This window comes from Biomphalaria glabrata, chromosome 8, assembly GCF_947242115.1.
Source record: "Biomphalaria glabrata chromosome 8, xgBioGlab47.1, whole genome shotgun sequence".
Taxonomy (NCBI): domain Eukaryota; kingdom Metazoa; phylum Mollusca; class Gastropoda; family Planorbidae; genus Biomphalaria; species Biomphalaria glabrata.
The window spans coordinates 43,633,622-43,651,506 of record NC_074718.1 but is presented as its reverse complement, the minus strand read 5'-3'; the positions used below and the strand labels follow the sequence as shown (position 1 = coordinate 43,651,506).

General features: G+C 36.1%; 1 protein-coding gene across 5 annotated transcripts in view; it reads right to left on the bottom strand.

Moving 5' to 3' along the window:
- Positions 1-17,885, bottom strand: part of LOC106075397 (anoctamin-6-like) — a 46,441-nt gene that overhangs the window by 20,631 nt on the left and 7,925 nt on the right. For all 5 annotated transcript variants that reach the window (XR_008779261.1, XM_013236349.2, XM_056037448.1 and 2 more), the window contains exons 8-16: positions 16,984-17,308; positions 14,473-14,499; positions 9,187-9,278; positions 7,616-7,737; positions 4,710-4,799; positions 4,240-4,395; positions 3,572-3,608; positions 3,239-3,348; positions 895-1,025 (exon numbers count right to left, since the gene is read on the bottom strand). Coding sequence is in view for 4 of the 5 variants with exons in the window: in XM_013236349.2 (XP_013091803.2) it covers positions 895-1,025; positions 3,239-3,348; positions 3,572-3,608; positions 4,240-4,395; positions 4,710-4,799; positions 7,616-7,737; positions 9,187-9,278; positions 14,473-14,499; positions 16,984-17,308 (1,090 nt within the window). In the remaining variant the exon portion in view is untranslated. The remainder of the gene's footprint in view (positions 1-894; positions 1,026-3,238; positions 3,349-3,571; positions 3,609-4,239; positions 4,396-4,709; positions 4,800-7,615; positions 7,738-9,186; positions 9,279-14,472; positions 14,500-16,983; positions 17,309-17,885) is intronic.

Sequence of the window (17,885 nt, the reverse complement as noted above, 5' to 3'; positions counted from 1 at the left end):
AAGGTTGGTGGTCAGCACAACGACCAACCACTTTTACTTTCTCTAATAATGTCACGTAACCATTAGAAGTAGGTGAGCTCAGGGGCATCCTTAAATCCCAAAATTTATAATCCCATTCTTCACTGAGATTCAAACCAGGGACCCTTTGTTAAGAAGCCATAAGGTTTATCACTTGACCACCGTACCCCCACAATAATAACAAGGATATTTCAAATATTGTACAAAATGAAACAAGTTGTAAATCTTATACATACTTTCTGAAAGTCAATAAGCTTTATCTAAATTGGAAGTGACCAAGAATATTTATTCTCAAATAGTACAAAATTTGAAAGTTATGTTGGTTGTTTTGAAAAGAATATTTATCCTCAACTAGTACCGGTACTAAATTTAAAAGTTATGTTGGTTGTTTTGATAAGGGCTGAGATAGATACAAATATTTTTCTAAGACACTTATATTAACTCTCTATACACAAATACTTTGGGGCAAGGTGGCCGAACGTTAAAGTGCTTGGCTTCTAAACAAAGGGGTCATTAGTTCTAATTCTAGTGAAATTGTGGATTTTATAATGTCCATGCCAATAGCCAAGGAAAATAATTGCAAATGTCATTAAGCTAACTCAATGACAAAATAGACCTCAAGGTCAGAAAACAAACTCTTTATAGATTTGAACTTTACAATAAACTTAATATGAATAATAATAATTATAATAATAATAATAATAATAATGGCAGTGTCTTCAATTTAAAGATTAAGGATCTATACATAATTATAAAAGAAACATAGCTATAAATATTAGTAGTGCATTAATAATTTATTTCAAATAATGATTTGTGGCAACTAATACAAACCAGAAACCAGTGTAACATAACCAACATTATTTCAAAGCTACTTACGTGTAGCCAATATCTATTAAAAATTTGGGCACCATGCTAGTTATTATAAGCACCATGATTTGAACAGTCAGCTGACTCATACAAGAACCATGACAAGTGTCCACATAGTCTTTATCTAATATACCTACATACTGAAAACAAAGTTTACTCATTCATAAACACTGGAGTTGACTAGTTCATTAACACTGGAGTTGACTAGGTCATTAACAGAAAGTTCTCTCTCAGTGATTAAAGTCAGGAGGTGGGGTTAAAAAAACTAACAAATATGAGGTGAATGTATGTTAATATATGTATGGTGACCTGGGAAAGTTACAACGACATTAAGGAAATGACTCCTGTCCCTCCTCCTCTAGACAAACTCTAAGATGAGATGATTCAAAGAAATAGGAACATTCTCCAAGCTATAAATGTGTGTAGCTAAACACAAATAAAATAACATAGACTGATAAATACAAAAAGACAACATAGTCTGATAAACATAAATAGACAACATAGTCTGATAAACACAAATAGACAACATAGTCTGATAAACACTAATAAAAGAAGCAGCTGATAATGCTGTTGGTTAAATCAAACACATAAAACAACTTTTAAAAAAATGAAAACTCATGCATTACTCAAGGTCAGGATTAGGCAAACATGGTTTATGTTCTATGTAAAGGGGTGTGTGTATATATATATATAAAGAAATCGACCTGCTTATCTCCAAGGCCAGTGCATCCTATGGCAGACTTTCTAAAAACATCTGGAACAGACGTGGTATCACCACAAATACAAATACTGAATGTCAAATGGCAAGACAAAATACCAGATACTGAAGTCCTTCAAAGAGCGGGTCTGCAAAGCATCCACACAATCCTGATTCAGTCCAAGCTGCAATGGGCAGGACACATCTGCAGAATGGAAGACCACCGCGTCCCTAAACGAATCTTGTATGGCCAACTAAGCAAAGGAAAGCGCTCGCAAGGTGGTCAAAGAAAGCGCTTCAGGGACACCCTCAAAGCTTCTCTGAAGGCGTTCAGCATAGACCCAAGCACCTGGGAGACAGAGGCACATCATTGCGTCGCACTATGAAAACTGGCGTACAGGTTGCTGAGGAAAAGAGAACAGCGCGGGCAGAAGAAAAACGCCAGAGAAGAAAAGAAAAGCCAATGACACTAGCTCCAGCTGGAATAACCTGCCCAGTGTGCAGCCGAACATTCTGGGCTCACATTGGTCTCACCAGCCACATGAGAAGGCATAAAACTCCAGTGCAAAGCCCTCAGCCCACTGGCTGACAAAATGGTCATCATTGAACTATGATGGACGAACTATATATATATATATATATATATATATATATATATACAGCTCTCTATCTGATTCTCTGATAACACTGGACAACATGACACAACTAACTCAAGAATTTGACAAGTCAGGTTCCAATTAGTGTGATACTTTATTGAGTCTAATATATTAACAGCCCAATATTGTACAATTGGCAACCCATAACTGTATAACCATTGTAGTGTATTGGACTGAACACAAACTGAACTGAACTGACTTGGGCTCTACTTTTATGGTCCCACAAACAGTTCTGGAAAGCACAATCAAAACACCACAGGCCTGTTGCCAGATCTATCTAAATGAGGACATGGGCTATCTTAATGTGAAGTGTTCACACCAGCAAATGAGTATGGTTGACTGAACATGGTATGTGTCATCTGTGTTGGCCTGTCACACACACACACCTGAGATGAACTCCAATTGGTGACAAGACTGGAAGGATCACTCCTCCCGTAGAGCCTTGGTGAGAAACTCTGCTGTTAGGCGTAGTGCCTTACACACACACACAAGCATGGCCAGTTCATTTATAACATTATATATATTATATATATATATATAAATATCTTCTTCAGGCAACTTGTGTCTGGCTCAAAATAAACTGGTCGCTCCTACCTTGGATACATGGATGCAATAAAATGGGATTTCAAAACAGTGGAATGTTGACTCCTCTGAAGACCTAGCCCTAGACCACACTATGTGGAGAGAGATGGTGACTCCTCTGAAGACCTAGCCCTAGACCACACTATGTGGAGAGAGATGGTGACAAAGCTGGACTTCTTCATTTCTGACTATGCAGCTGGTAAAAAAAAAATAGCCTGAACAGCTTAATCTGATTGAAAACCCAAGCTAGCCTTCCAATCTGATTGAAAACCCTAGCTAGCCTTCCAATCTGATTGAAAACCCAAGCTAGCCTTCCAATCTGATTGAAAACCCAAGCTAGCCTTCCAATCTGATTGAAAACCCAAGCTAGCCTTCCAATCTGATTGAAAACCCAAGCTAGCCTTCCAATTGCACTTACCTCTCTAAGAAAAGCAATGTAAAAACAAGAACTATAACTATTGACGAAACGAAATGCAAAAAGTTTGACAATAAGAGCATTGTCATAGTCAGTCTGAGTTCTGTGATTTTCTGAAACATTGAGAACATATTTTTTAGAATTAAATTTTTTCATATTATTATTGTAATCAAATGTCAAGAGAGAAAGTTTTCTTATGAACTAAATTGTTTGTATCAAAGTTTACAGACATACGGCAAAAATACAACAATAACAGTTCGTAGTGAACTTAACATAACATCTTTAGCCCTAAACGTAATGTCATCCAAACATACACATGGCTAGAAAGCAACTTACCCCATTCTGTCAAATATAAAGCCAGTTTATCATAAATCTGGGGGAAAAAAATTGTTTTCAAGCACTCAAGTATAGATATACTGAAATGTTAGTTAATGTAATACAAACATGTCATATGGAGTATGTTTGATTGGTAGGTCTAAATAATTATGAATTCAGTATGTAATGAGGATCCCAGTATGTAAAGTGGACTCCAGTATGTAATTGGGATTCCAGTATGTAATTGAAACTCCAGTACTAAATTGGGACTCAAGAAAATAATTAGGGCTCTAGTATGTAATAAGGACTCCAGTAAGTAATTGGGACTAAAAAAGGAAATAGGACTTCTGTATGTAATAAAAACTCAAGAATGTAATTAGGACCCTAGTATGTAATAAGGTACTATATTCTATGTAGTTAGGACTCCATCATGTAACTAGGGGCTTTAACTTAAAACAATTGAAGTGTAAACATAGACTATCTTTATTATTTAACTGTTGAGTGTCTTTCTTCTTTAAGTTAGTAAAAACTTTTGATAATTCTATTAGTGCTCCTAATGATATTATTTATGTACCTAAAAATATTTATGGCATAATTACTTTATTTAAGGATAGAAAAATTAAGACTGCCTTATGTTAATGCTAAAATCACACCGGTCAATGAAATGAAGACTGTAATATCTTACATACATGAACCAGAATAGTAATAGACAAAGCATTCAAAACACTTGAAGTCACAGACGTCAAAAGAAAACATTCTTTGCCATTCATTTTAGGACAGAAATCAACGCTGACAATGACTCTGTACACAATGATCCCTGAGACACTGGCTATCACTGTTATAACCTGGAAACAAGAAGTAACATGTAAACAAGATATAACATGTGTAAACAAGTTATAACGTATAAAGGAGATATAACATCTGGAAACAAGATATAACGTGTAAAGGAGATACAACATCTGGAAATAATATACAGCACGTAAAGGAGATATAGCATCTGGAAATAAGATATAACATGTGTAAACAAGATATAACATGTGTACACAAGATATAACCTGACCTATTTTATATGCTGCATCGGGGTTTAGGAGCAACCTTTTATTTCTATTCTGTTCTATGTGTGGATCTTCTAGGCACTAAATTTTATTATTTTACTTACCATAAAAAATAGTACTGTCCCAGATGCAAAAAATTTTATAGCCCTTAACCAGTAAGGATAGAACCAAACTTCTTCTTCTGTGACTGGATCCTGTTGAATAGACAATATTAAACTAAGAAATCTTCTTCTGTGACTGGATACTGTTGAATAGATAAATGCTGGAAATATTAAACTAAGAAATCTTTTCGTTGGACATTTATTAAAATAAAAAATAAGAAGAAATATTATTTACACAATTTCAATGTAAATGATCTTGGGAGATCTAAATGAAGGCGTTTTTTTTCTTTTTGCGCTACATAGCCATGCAACAGAGCTGAGTAGACATATTCAAACTCCTAATCATCAATACCAAATCAACCAGGAAGCCAAGCGCTCTACTCCTCAACCACAATTTCATTTCACTCAACCTTTTAGTTAAACAAATTGATTTTGTGAATGCTTATCATAAATTGTGAAATTGCAAAATAAAGCCATGGTAACAACTTTATGGAAAGATATTTATTATGCTCTTAGGAAAAAAAAATACACAATTTTAAAATGCTGTTAAACTTGGGCCCTACATTTCTTATGAATCTGTTAACATTCAAAATTGTTATTCATATGTTCAACATAAACATAGAGATGTATTAAAATTTAAACTCTGTAACAAATTATAAACTCTGTAACAAATTAAACTCTGTAACAAGTCTATAGCAATGAATTTTGTAAAGAGAGATAAAAACAAATTGATTTTAGAGAACATAGCTACTGCTTGGTTGTTACATTAAGATTTCTGAACATTATTTATTTATTGTTTTCTGAACTTTATTTATTTATTGTTTTCTGAACATTATTTATTTATTGTTTTCTGAACATTATTTATTTATTGTTTTCTGAACATTATTTATTTATTGTTTTCTGAACATTATTTATTTATTGTTTTCTGAACATTATTTATTTATTGTTTTCTGAACATTATTTATTTATTGTTTTCTGAACTTTATTTATATTTTGTAGTCAGTTTTATTATAAAGAAGATAATTTGCTACATCAAAAAACAGTATGTCAGAGCTTTTTGTTAAAGCTTCCTCCAGATAAGTCTTGAAAAGAAGAGTTATAAATGTTTGATGTAGATAGCTTAATAAATAATTTTGGATTTGTGTAAAACATTCTCAAATAATTCAAAATCTTATGAAAATCATTCAATCTGCATTTATATGTTTACTACTGAGGCTCGTCAGAGCCCTATTTTCATTCTGCACTTATAAAATGTCTATTTATTTTGAAGACATTTTAACAAGTCACTTGTTCATTTATTATTTTTTTGCTTTACATCATTTAAGATGTAATAATATGACTTGACTTAATCCTGTGCACTCCCAGGGGAGCATAGGGCAGCAACCACACTTCTCCACCGAACTCGGTTCTGAGCAGCTTTCTTCATCTGCTCCCATGTCATTCCAGTGCCCTCAGCTTCACTGATGACTCACCTCTTCCAGGTTTGCTTGGGTCTGCCCACTTTCCTCTTTCCTTGTGGGTTCCAGTCAAGTGCCTGCCTTGCAACATTGGTAGCTGGTTTTCGCAGGGTGTGTCCTATCCAGCTCCATTTTCGTTTTGTGATGTCTTGGGCTTTTGTCTAGTTCTCTCCCACAAATCGATAGCAGTTATCTTTTCTGGCCACCTAATTCCTAATATCCGGCGTAGGCATCTGTTAACAAAGGTCTGGAGCTTTTCCATATTTGTTTTAGTGACTCTCCAAGTTTCTGAACTGTATAGAAGGACAGATTAACGTTTGTATTATAGATTCGTATCTTGTTGTGTAGAGATAATGCCTTAGAGTGCCTGATAGTTTGAAGAGTTGAAAAGGCAAACCTAGCTTTATTGATCCGAATTAGTATATCTTTACCAACTCTACTTCCCAGATATGTGAAGTGGTCCGTATCAAGGATATTCTCTCCCTGCAGCATGATTGGGTTCTCTTGTCTGTTGTTGATTGGGTTCTCTTGTCTGAGCATTTTGTTGAGTATGGGAGAGAAGGCAGATGTCATCGGCAAAATCCAGGTCCTCTAAATGTTGTGTTAGTGTCCATTGTATGCCGCTTTTATTATCTAAGACTGTCTGTCTCATGACCCAATCGATCACCAGCAGAAATATCAAGGGCGAGAGCACACATCCCTGTCTTACTCCTGTTTTTACTTGAAAAGGGTTGGTCAGCTTACCATTGTGTGTTACTTGGCATGATGAGTCATCATATAACTATTTAATGATATTGGTGAATTTTGTTGGAATTCCGTAGTGGCTCATCAGTCTCCAGATTATGTCTCTGTCAATACTGTCGAAGGCTTTCTCATAATCAACAAAGGTCATATACAGAGGAGATTGCCACTCGATAGATTGTTCTATGATAATACGTAGTGTAGCAATGTGGTCAGTGCATGATTTCTCCTTACGGAATCCAGCCTGTTCTGGTCTTAGTCTTTTGTCTAGGGCATCTTTTAGGCGTTTCAATATTATCGTAGTAAGACCTTGCTAAGGGTTGACAGTAACATGATTCCTCGCCAGTTGTTGCATTGAGTGAGGTCACCTTTTTTGGGTAATTTAATTAGGTAGCCCAGTTTCCAGATTTTAGGGACCTGTTCTTGTTCCCAAATCCTGCATAGCAGTGGATGCAGCATTTCAGCAGATATTTTGGGGTCTGCTTTTAAAGCCTCTACTGTAACGTAATGGGCAACCTTAAATATATTAAATCTAACAATTTCATCATCACATTGATTTCTTAACTTAATATAATCTTCAACTGTAAACATCTGTTACACAATATCTCCAACTGCAAGCATCAATAACATACAATGTCCAACAAAACAAAACAAACAAAAAAAAGAATAAGAAAACATTAAAAAAATTTTTTCTTCTAAATAGTGTGTAACCTTAACAATTTTTGTTCCATAGAATTGGGGGCGTTTAGGTTCATCGTATTCAAAAGACTCTACAGACCACTCAAACGCCAATCTGGAAGAATGTTGTTTCCATACCTCCAGAAATATAGTCCCTGAAGAAAAACAGAAAAACTGTCAAACAGAATGCATAAACACATTTATTAGTTCACTTGAATCTTTCTACACAGCATTGTCAGTAGTGTCAGGTGAATAAAGAAATAAAGTCTTTGTTTGACATGTTTCAGACATTCATTCAGAGAATTGAAGATTATTACAACCTAGCCCAAACCTTCTATTGGACGGCAGAGGATGGCAAGGGCAGGGTTCAAACCCAGGACCATCAAGATGACAGTTAAGAGTGCATAACACACAATCAGGAATACGATACTTTAGATTTAAGTAGGATAAATTTAGAAAGCCTTCAGGACAGAAAACTCATAAGTAAAGTAAAACACTAAACCAAAATCTCAAATACAAAATTTAATAAAATACTCAGAAAGACACAAAGATAAAGGCACATTCCTCGACCCATATGCAAGGACAAATTAGTACAAATACTCCTTCTTCCCTAGTGCTATTAGAGCATGGAATGGGTTGCCTGAGCTAGCCAGGAAAACCAGTGACTTGGCATGACTTATAAATGCATGACGCGTAGGACGTAATCATCTTCTTTTTTGAAGTAACGTCCGTATTACATAAGATATCACAAGAAGTAACAAAATTGATACAAATCAAAAACTTTTTTTAGCAAAATAAGTCCTGTGAAGCAACTAAAACTTAGTAGGACTAAACAAGATTATCTTTAAGACTGACGAAGGGTGGTCATGACAAGTTGTTCAAAGAAAAGGAATCCAACAACAGAACCTGCATTGTTCAAATCACAGATCCAAAGATAACTATTGCTTTGTTTCACTTATCTTCTGAAAATGACTCTTTGCTTGTAATAGAGCTAAAAATATGGCTTAAATGGCTTAAAATGGCTGCCTGGTCGTGTGGTTTGCTCGCTGGACTGTCGTTCGAATTTATCGACGGTTGAGGGTTCAAACCCTGCCCGCTCCCATCCCCTGTAGTCCTACGGGAGGTTTGGACTAGGAAGTAAACTATCTTCAACTCTGAAGGAACATCCGAAACATGTCAAACATTTTACAAACAAAGAAACAAAAGTAAACATCCCAGCATCCAATATTTCTATAAGTTAAAATTCAGAGTAATTTCTTTAAAGAGCTTCCGTTCAATCCCTGTAAACTATTTATTTATATTGTGACTTTACACTTGAACTAGTGTGTGTGTGTGCTTCTTCAGTACACCATTTTAGCTTTGTGATATTAAATTAGTCCATTTTCTAAATTAAATCTGTTATAACTATTCAATATAATTTCATGAATGTTGCGTCACCAGACTTAGGTCTAAAACTATCAAGTCTTAAATCAACAAACCTTACCACCAGTCCCAATTATATTAATCCAGTAAACAAACCAAGGGTCAAATCAGACATCCAAACAAAAAACAAAACTTTAAAGCATTAATAATAAAATGACCGAACAAATTCAAAACCTGATTACCCCAGCAGCACATAAACAAAGCAAATATTGGCGTGGCTTTGTTATCAAATGCTCTTTTCAAACTGTTGATAACATCGACTTCATCCTCTGTGCTAGAAAATAGAAAAAAGTAGCAGTTTTATTTCACCAACTCAGAATAGAAAAAAAAAACATGTTTATATAGGTTATTACCAAAGATTAGTTAAACTAAGTTAAAGGCCAGCAAATCTTTGTTCCACCTAGTATCAAAAAGTTATATGACTATTGCCTGTGACAAATGTGTTTAAAGGCTGAAGAAACAGGTGATTTTCACTTTCAAAATCACCCCTTAGAATACTGGGTAGTTAGTTCAATATATTTATAACTAATGGGTTTCTGACATTAGTTGGGGAAAAGTAAAGGCGGTTGGTCATTGTGCTGGCCACGACTACCTCGTTAACCATAGGCCAGAGAAACAGATGACCTTTGCATCATCTGCCCAATAGACCACAAGGTCTGAATGTGGAACTTTACTTATAACTTGTATAAATATTTAGGTAGTGAGGTGAGTGGCTGAGTGGAAGAATTTCCTTAGCTACCTATCAAGGAGACTGGAATTCGAACCTTGACTATCTGAGTTGTGTTTGATGAGTGCCCAACATGGAAACTTTCTCTCAGACACCCCCACATGCCCAAAAAGAGATGGGACCATAGTGCACAAAGCAACTATAGTATGTTAGATGTGCTATAAAAAAAAGCAATTTTTATAAAAGTCAATAAAGCATTCAAATCCTACTCCTTGATGAATTCATGGACAGAAGGCTTTAATAGTATTACACCAGCAGTACTACTTGACACAAATAGAAGCTAAATAACTCCTTGATTTGAAGTTAATACAATTTACTATAAAAAAAAAACATACAAGGTAAATTGGACTTCAAAAAATAAAAAAGATAATTACATCCTACACATATCCATCTGTTAATCTTGTCATGCATGTTAATTAGAGACTTAAACTCTGGTAAACCATTGGTTTTCCTGGATGATTCAGGCTACAAATTCCAAAGCACTAAGGAAGAAGGAGACTTGTATGAATTTGTACTAGCATAAGGAATAAGAAGTGTGCCTTTATCTTTTTGTCTTATTGGGTATTTTTTGGGCGGGTTATGCTTGTGTATTTTTAAGTTACAGTTCAGTGTGCTTGTTAGCTTACTTTTTAGCCTTATGTCTTCTGTCACTGCAGTGGTAGTGATTTTACTAATGGTGTTATTCTTTTGAAATATTCATTCATGATATTCATATTTATGATTATTCATTTGTTATAATCTTACGGCTCTATTTTGTGTATACAGTATAAAGAAAGTTATTGAAAAAATACTGAACCATTTTAGTCATTAAGCTTTGTACATGTTACTAGATACTTGATCACATTTAATCAACAAAAACACAACATAGTCTTCTTTCTGCTTATATTCTTATAAAGAGAACACAAAAAAAGTATTTTAAAAATAATAAATTAGGCGGTAACTATTATTCACCAATGAGTCGAGTGTTTACTGAGGGCTATTCACAACCTCATGACCAAACACAAGAGGTTGGTCTACTCCCTGACTCGCACCCCACACAATTGAGAGGTGCTGTTGGTGGTAGAACAAGAGGAGCCAAAAGGATCAAATGGACGAGAGAAATGAATATAGACATTATCAAATCGTTCTTCCGTGTAAACATTTGTGATGATAAACCTCTCCCAGGTTATAGGCAAAAACTCTCCCTGGAATTTAACAAATTATACCCTAATCTAAACCTTACAGAGCAGAATGTTGTAGACAGAAGATCTGTAATAATTAAAAAATGTTATTTGACCCCTGCAGAAATTGACGTGATAAGAAGGGAAATAGGTCATGAGCTTCATATACAAGAGCTCATCTCAGATATAAACGACACGCCCACACAGCCGACCAACGAAGACATTAGTAGAACACCCAACCAACAAGAGAATGACCCAACATCGGCAATAAGCAATGAGCTACACTCAAAATTTTCTAATCTTATAGACCGTTATAAAAACACCAATCTTAACTCTAGGCCTCGTATCCCCAAGCTAAACGTCAAGAAAGAGACAAACACATATATTAATGAAATAAATAAAGTCTTAGCCAACCATTTTGAAACACCAAGAAACTTGTTTGAGACACACCTCGCTATATACTGCGCCGCTGTGGCTGTCACGGAGCTCTCTGGACAAAAGACCTTCGAGCTAGGCCCAATTAATCAAAGACCAAAACAACATGTGCCAGCATGGAAAAGGCGCCTTGAAGACAATATAAATCAACTGAGGAGCCAAATGGATACAATTGGACAATATCTGGGAAACAATCATTCCGCGAAAATACTTAACAAAATGAAGACAATACTAAGAACAACTGGAATCAAATTGACGGACTGTGATAGCCACGCACGACTCTTATGTTTGAAAGATACTCTGAGACAGAAAGCTAAACTAAAGGGAGCTAGGTTAAAGCGCTACAACGAAACCACCAAAAGAAAGGAGCATAACGCTTTATTTCAGCACACGAGAAAACAGTTCTTCCGTAAACTAGCTGATAATGGTGCTGACAAAATTCAAACCATTGATAGCACTAAACACGGCTCCTTTACCGACTACTGGGCGGCGCTTTGGTCCGACCCGCTACATTACAATGTGCAGGCTGAATGGATAGAGGAAATCCAAACTAAAAACAACCTAATACCAGAAATGTCTGATGAGGATTTCACAGCTGAGGAAGTCTCCGCAGCTATTTCAAAAAACCCACAACTGGACTGCTCCTGGACCGGACAATATACACAACTTTTGGCTGAAAAAACTTACAGCCGTACATGCACCACTAACATCAAGTTTTAACGAGCTAATATCAGAACCGTCTTCAATGCTGTTAGAACTCACTGAAGGGAGAACATCTCTCCTCCCCAAAAAAGGTGATCCGAACCAACCATCAAACTATCGCCCTATCACTTGTCTGTCAGTGGTGTATAAACTATTAACTTCACTTTTAAAAAGTAAAATGTATAAATTTTGTTATGCCCATAAGCTACTAGCAGATGAACAACAAGGTTGCATTGAAGAGTCGATGGGCTGTAAAGTACAGCTAACTATAGATGGTATTATATTGCATCAAGCTAATAGAAGAAAGAGAAATTTACACATGTGTTACATCGACTACAAAAAAGCTTTCGATTCAGTTCCGCATGATTGGCTATTAAAAACCCTGGACATCCATAGAATCAACCCAAGAATAAAACAACTATTGAAAGTCTGTATGAATAATTGGAAGATAAACCTGCACCTAAATCGTGATAAACTAGGTTCTGTGCACATAAGAAGAGGTATATACCAGGGTGACTCACTATCTCCACTCTGGTTCTGCCTAGCGATTAATCCTCTATCTACATTACTCCAAGACTCTACAAACGGTTTTAGGGTTGACACTAAATGTACAAAATGTGTGTCCCACTTATTATACATGGATGATCTAAAGCTATATGCAGAAACCGAGCAAAAATTACACACCTTAATCAAAACGGTAAAATGCTTTAGTGACGATATCTGTATGTCTTTTGGCCTGGATAAGTGTGGCATCATAAGCATTAAAAAGGGCAAGGCAACGAACACCAACATTGAATTTGAAGGCATCGAGGAATTGAACTCCGCCTCTATTTATAAATATCTTGGAATAAACCAGAATGCCAAGATAAACCATAAGAAATTAAAAGAGGACTTTCTTTGCAAATATAGGCAAAGAGTTAATAAAATCCTCAACACCAAACTGTCTGGCAGTAATCTCATCACTGCAATAAACAGCTGGGCCGTCCCTGTGCTCCTTTACACGTTCGGTGTGATGAAATGGACTGACACCGACCTACATGACATTGACAGACTCACTAGAAAATTACTAACCAAGTTTCGATGCCTACACCCCAAGTCCTCCACCATAAGGTTATACCTGCCCAGGAAGGATGGGGGTCGTGGATTGCAGAACATCTTCAAATTGTGTAAGATGCAAGTTTTAAAAATACGATCAAAACTGCTCGCCTCCAGCAACAAATTAGTTTCCTTACTACGGAAATACAACTCCGATGCTACCCCTCTGAACCTACACAATGCTGATGTCAATATTGGTTTGGACGACGTAGGGCATGAGATTCGCCAATGGGAAGAAAAAACACTCCACGGAAAATTTCCGGCTTCATTACATGGGGAAAACATCAACAAGGCTGCTTCCTTAACATGGCTCAAAGCAGGTCATCTCTACCCTGAAACAGAAGGCTTTGTTACAGCAATACAGGACAGAGTAATCAGGACAAAAAATTACGAGAAGCATATCCTGAAACTCAATGTTGTCGACAAATGCCGAAAATGTGGAAATGTGGGCGAGTCGATTGAACACATTATGGCAGGATGTCCAGCCCTATCAGAATCAGCCTACCTAGGTCGCCATAACCAAGTTGCAAAGTTAATACACCAACACTTGGCTTTGACGTACAAATTGATCGGTAAGGACACTCCCCCTTATTATAAATACTCTCCCCAAGAGGTTCTCGAGTCTACTGATCATCTGCTGTACTGGGATAGGCCTATTCTGACCGACAAAACGGTAGATTTCAATCGCCCGGATCTGCTGTTCATCGATAAAAAAGAAAAAACCGCTACCATTATCGATATCACGTACCACTGTCTCATAATTTAAGAAAAACTGAGATAGAAAAACAAAGAAAATATGGGAACCTAGGCTTGGAGATTAAGCGTCTATGGAAATTGTCCAAAATAACAATATACCCCATTGTTATATCTACCGAGGGGATAATAACAACTGACCTCACAGACACCTTCAAGGCCCTTAACATTCCTAGGAACATCTTCGTTGCCTGTCAGAGGGCAGTACTGCTGCAGACCTGCCACATCACCAGAAAATTCCTCAGTGGAAACTGTTAAAGGGACTACGATGAATTTTGTTTCTCTTTAGCGAAACTCGACCCTGGCAGCGCCAGAGAATGACTACTCGTTCATTTCTAACATAATAATAATAATCTTTATTATCCGTAAGGAAATTTGTCTTACAATTTGTGCATTACACCAAACAATACTACATTCAATAACTTAATAGAATATATTTGTTTAAAGAAAGTATTTTTTTTAAAAACACCACATTCAGTAACTTAATAGAATATATTTGTATAAAGAAACCATTAAATAAAAATAAAAACATGCCACATACAATAGTTAAACCAAAAAAAAAATATTTTAAAATTATAATAACAATTAAAGTTTACCCTTCTTTCTTCAATGGACTTGTAAAGCTGTAAATTAAAATGAAACCTTTTTTTATTTAATAAACATACATCAAAAACTTAAGAAAAAAAATAAAAATCTATAACAACCAGCTTTTCTCTTTAAAAAAAAATATCCTATTTGAAAGTTGATGATTTGAATTGAATCAATGACTGGGTAGACACAATTTCAGCCTGAAACTTAATGTTCTAAAATTAAGACACATTATGACCAGACAGGTGGTAGCAATCACCTGAAAGGTCAAATGATAGAAATGATCACACAGGTGGTAGCTATGGTGGCATTGACCAGATAGGTCATGACCAGATAGGTGGCATCAATGCACAGACAGTAGGTAACAATGATCATAGCAATGACTAATCAGAGGGTAGCAATGAACATACAGGAGGTAGCAATGGCATGAAAGGTAGTAGTAGCAGTGACATCAAAGGTATTAGTAGCAATGACATGACAGGAAGTATCAATGACATTACAGGTAGTAGCATAAATTGACTTGACAGGATGTAGCAATGACTTGACAGGAGGTAGCAATGACATGACAGGATGTAACAATGACATGACATGTAGTAGCAGCAATGTTATGGCAGGCGGTATCAATGACAAGACAGGCAGTAGTAGCAATGACATGACAGGAGGTATCAATGACATGACAGGTAGTAAAAGCAATGACATGACAGGATGTAGCAATGACATCACAGGATGTAGCAATGACATCACAGGTAGTAGTAGCAATGACATCACAAGTAATAGTAGCAAGATCATGACAGGAGGTAGCAATAACATGACATGTAGTTGCAGCAATGTTATGGCAGGAGGTATCAATGACAAGACAGGTAATAGTAGCAATAACATGACAGGAGGTTGCAATGACATGACAGGTAGTAGTAGCAATGATATGTCAGGTAGAAGAAGCAATAACATGACATGTAGTAGCAGCAATGTTATGGCAGGAGGTATCAATGACATGACAGGTAGTAGTAGCAATGACATGACATGAGGTAGCAATGACATTACAGGTAGTAGTATCAATGACAAGACAGGTAGTAGTAGCAATGACAAGATAGGTAGTAGTAGCAATGACATGACATAAGGTATAAATGACATGACAGGTAGTAGTAAACAATGACATAACAGGAGGTAGCAATGACATGACAGGTAGTAGTAGCAATGACAAGACAGGTAGTAGCAGCAATGACATGGCAGGAGGTATCAATGAAATGACAGGCAGTAGTAGCAATGACAAGACATTTAGTAGTTGCAATGATATAACAGGTGTATTGATCACCAGAAAGGAGGTAACAATAACCAGACATGTGGTTGGAGAACTCCATGAGATATGCATATTGAGTAGCATGCAGCGCATGAGAAAACTGGAGGAACCATAGTGACTGAGTTGGTGCCAAGCTGTTTGGGAACCAAATACAAGATTCAATATCCAAAAGATACAACACTACACAAAAGATCAAAATCACACCTGCTCCTTAGAAGTCATCAAGAGACTATTAGTGGTCACACTAGTGGTTGTTCAAAAGGTTTCCAAACATAACATTTATAAATAAAGAAAGAAAATACAACAACTTTCAGGATTCAGCAAGTTTTGAGATTTCTGGTCAAAATGATAGTATAAATTATGTGCAATAAAAATGTGATCTGAACTTGTAGTACAGACTACAGACATATCATCTTGGGAAAAAAAACTATGCTTTATTTGAGCTTTTGTATAATTATAGAAACAGTTTTATTGACAAGCAATAAATGCTATATTTGGGGCATGGTGTCTGAGTGATAAAACGCTTGACTTCTGAAACAAGGGGTCTCAAGTTCAAATCTTGGTGAGGACTCTGGTGGGATTTTGAATTTCTAGATTTTTAGGGGGTGCCCCTGAGTCCAACCAACTCTAATGGGTACCTGCCAATTGTTGGGGAAAAGTAAAGGCATTACGACAGCCTTAGCCACAGAACCAGATGACCCTCACATCATCTGACCTACCCGGTATATAGATCACAAGATCTAAAAGGGGAATGTTACTTACTTTCTTAATACTAAAATACATTAGACAGATCAAGAAATTCATTTCTTGCTGTCCTCAGCATTAATGTGTAGGGAGATAACTTTACAATGATCAGAAAGAAAGAAATCAAAGGGAAATAACCCCTTAACATCACCTGCACTCTAGATTGCAAGGTCTGAAAGGGGAACTCTATTTACTTACTAAATGCTATAATACATTTAGTCTCAAAAATCCATTAATAACTGTTTTTAAGCATTGAAATGAAGGGAGATAACTTTACATTTACAATGATCAGAAAAAAATAATCAAAGGGTAAAAAAAAAACACTTCATTAAACTGTAGGTGCTGATATTCGAAATTAAAATAAAATAAATAAAATTTTCTGTGCTACACCTGTTCAAAGGCCTTACATAAATTATCACTATGCATCAATGAAGGAGAATGAAGCCACGCAGAAGCCATAACTTGAATCTCTCTTTACCTCTGATATAATCCATAAGAAAACACAACCCATCCAATCACCATGGGAACCCAGAGCGTTGTGACGAACATGCCAGCCCATGCAAAGTAGAAAGCAATCTTTTCTCCAAAGTAACACCGTATTTTCCAAATGGGTTGGTACCCAAACATGGTGGTCCACTCCTTATTCAGCTGTAGTCGAATGTCATTCTCTTCTGTATAGTTTTTAGTTAATATGGGAAGTTGTTTCTTTAAAATACTACGAGTATACATGGTGTCAAGCTGGGACTCTTCATGTAAAGGAAAGCACTGAATATAGGCTTTCTTCATCAACATGTAATTTAAACCTGGGCAAGAGAAAGGATATTAAAATTAGTCTAACTTAAAGTATCAGTAAAGAATTTGTTCAATTACTGCCCTTAGAAGTCAATGAGGCAGATAAAAAAATTTTTTAAAAAACAACAATATCAAATCAAATAATGAATCACTCTGGATATTGTTTTTAACAAGATTTTTGATGACAAGCACAAAATAAAAGGATTGTCTTAAGAGTCTGAAGATTTAGAATGAGTGCAGGATTTCACATGACCATGAAAACCCATTTGTGAACTGCATACTACGCCACATCTAATGGAGCTAAAGAGCTAACAAGATAGCAAAAGGGAGTTTTCACACAAACTTGGAAGGCTCGATGACTAGTACGAAATGTAAGTTTAGATATTTTTAAACAGGACATTAGGGAGTTAAATTAGATTATTATGTCACTTTTCTTTTTCAACACATAAATATAACACAACTGTCCTTTTAGAGTAAAGTAAAGTTCCCTTTCAGACCTTGCGATCTATAGGGCAGACCATGTTAAGGTCATCTGTTTCTTTGGCCAACGGTTAACGAGCAGGATGTCATGTGGCCAGCACAACAACC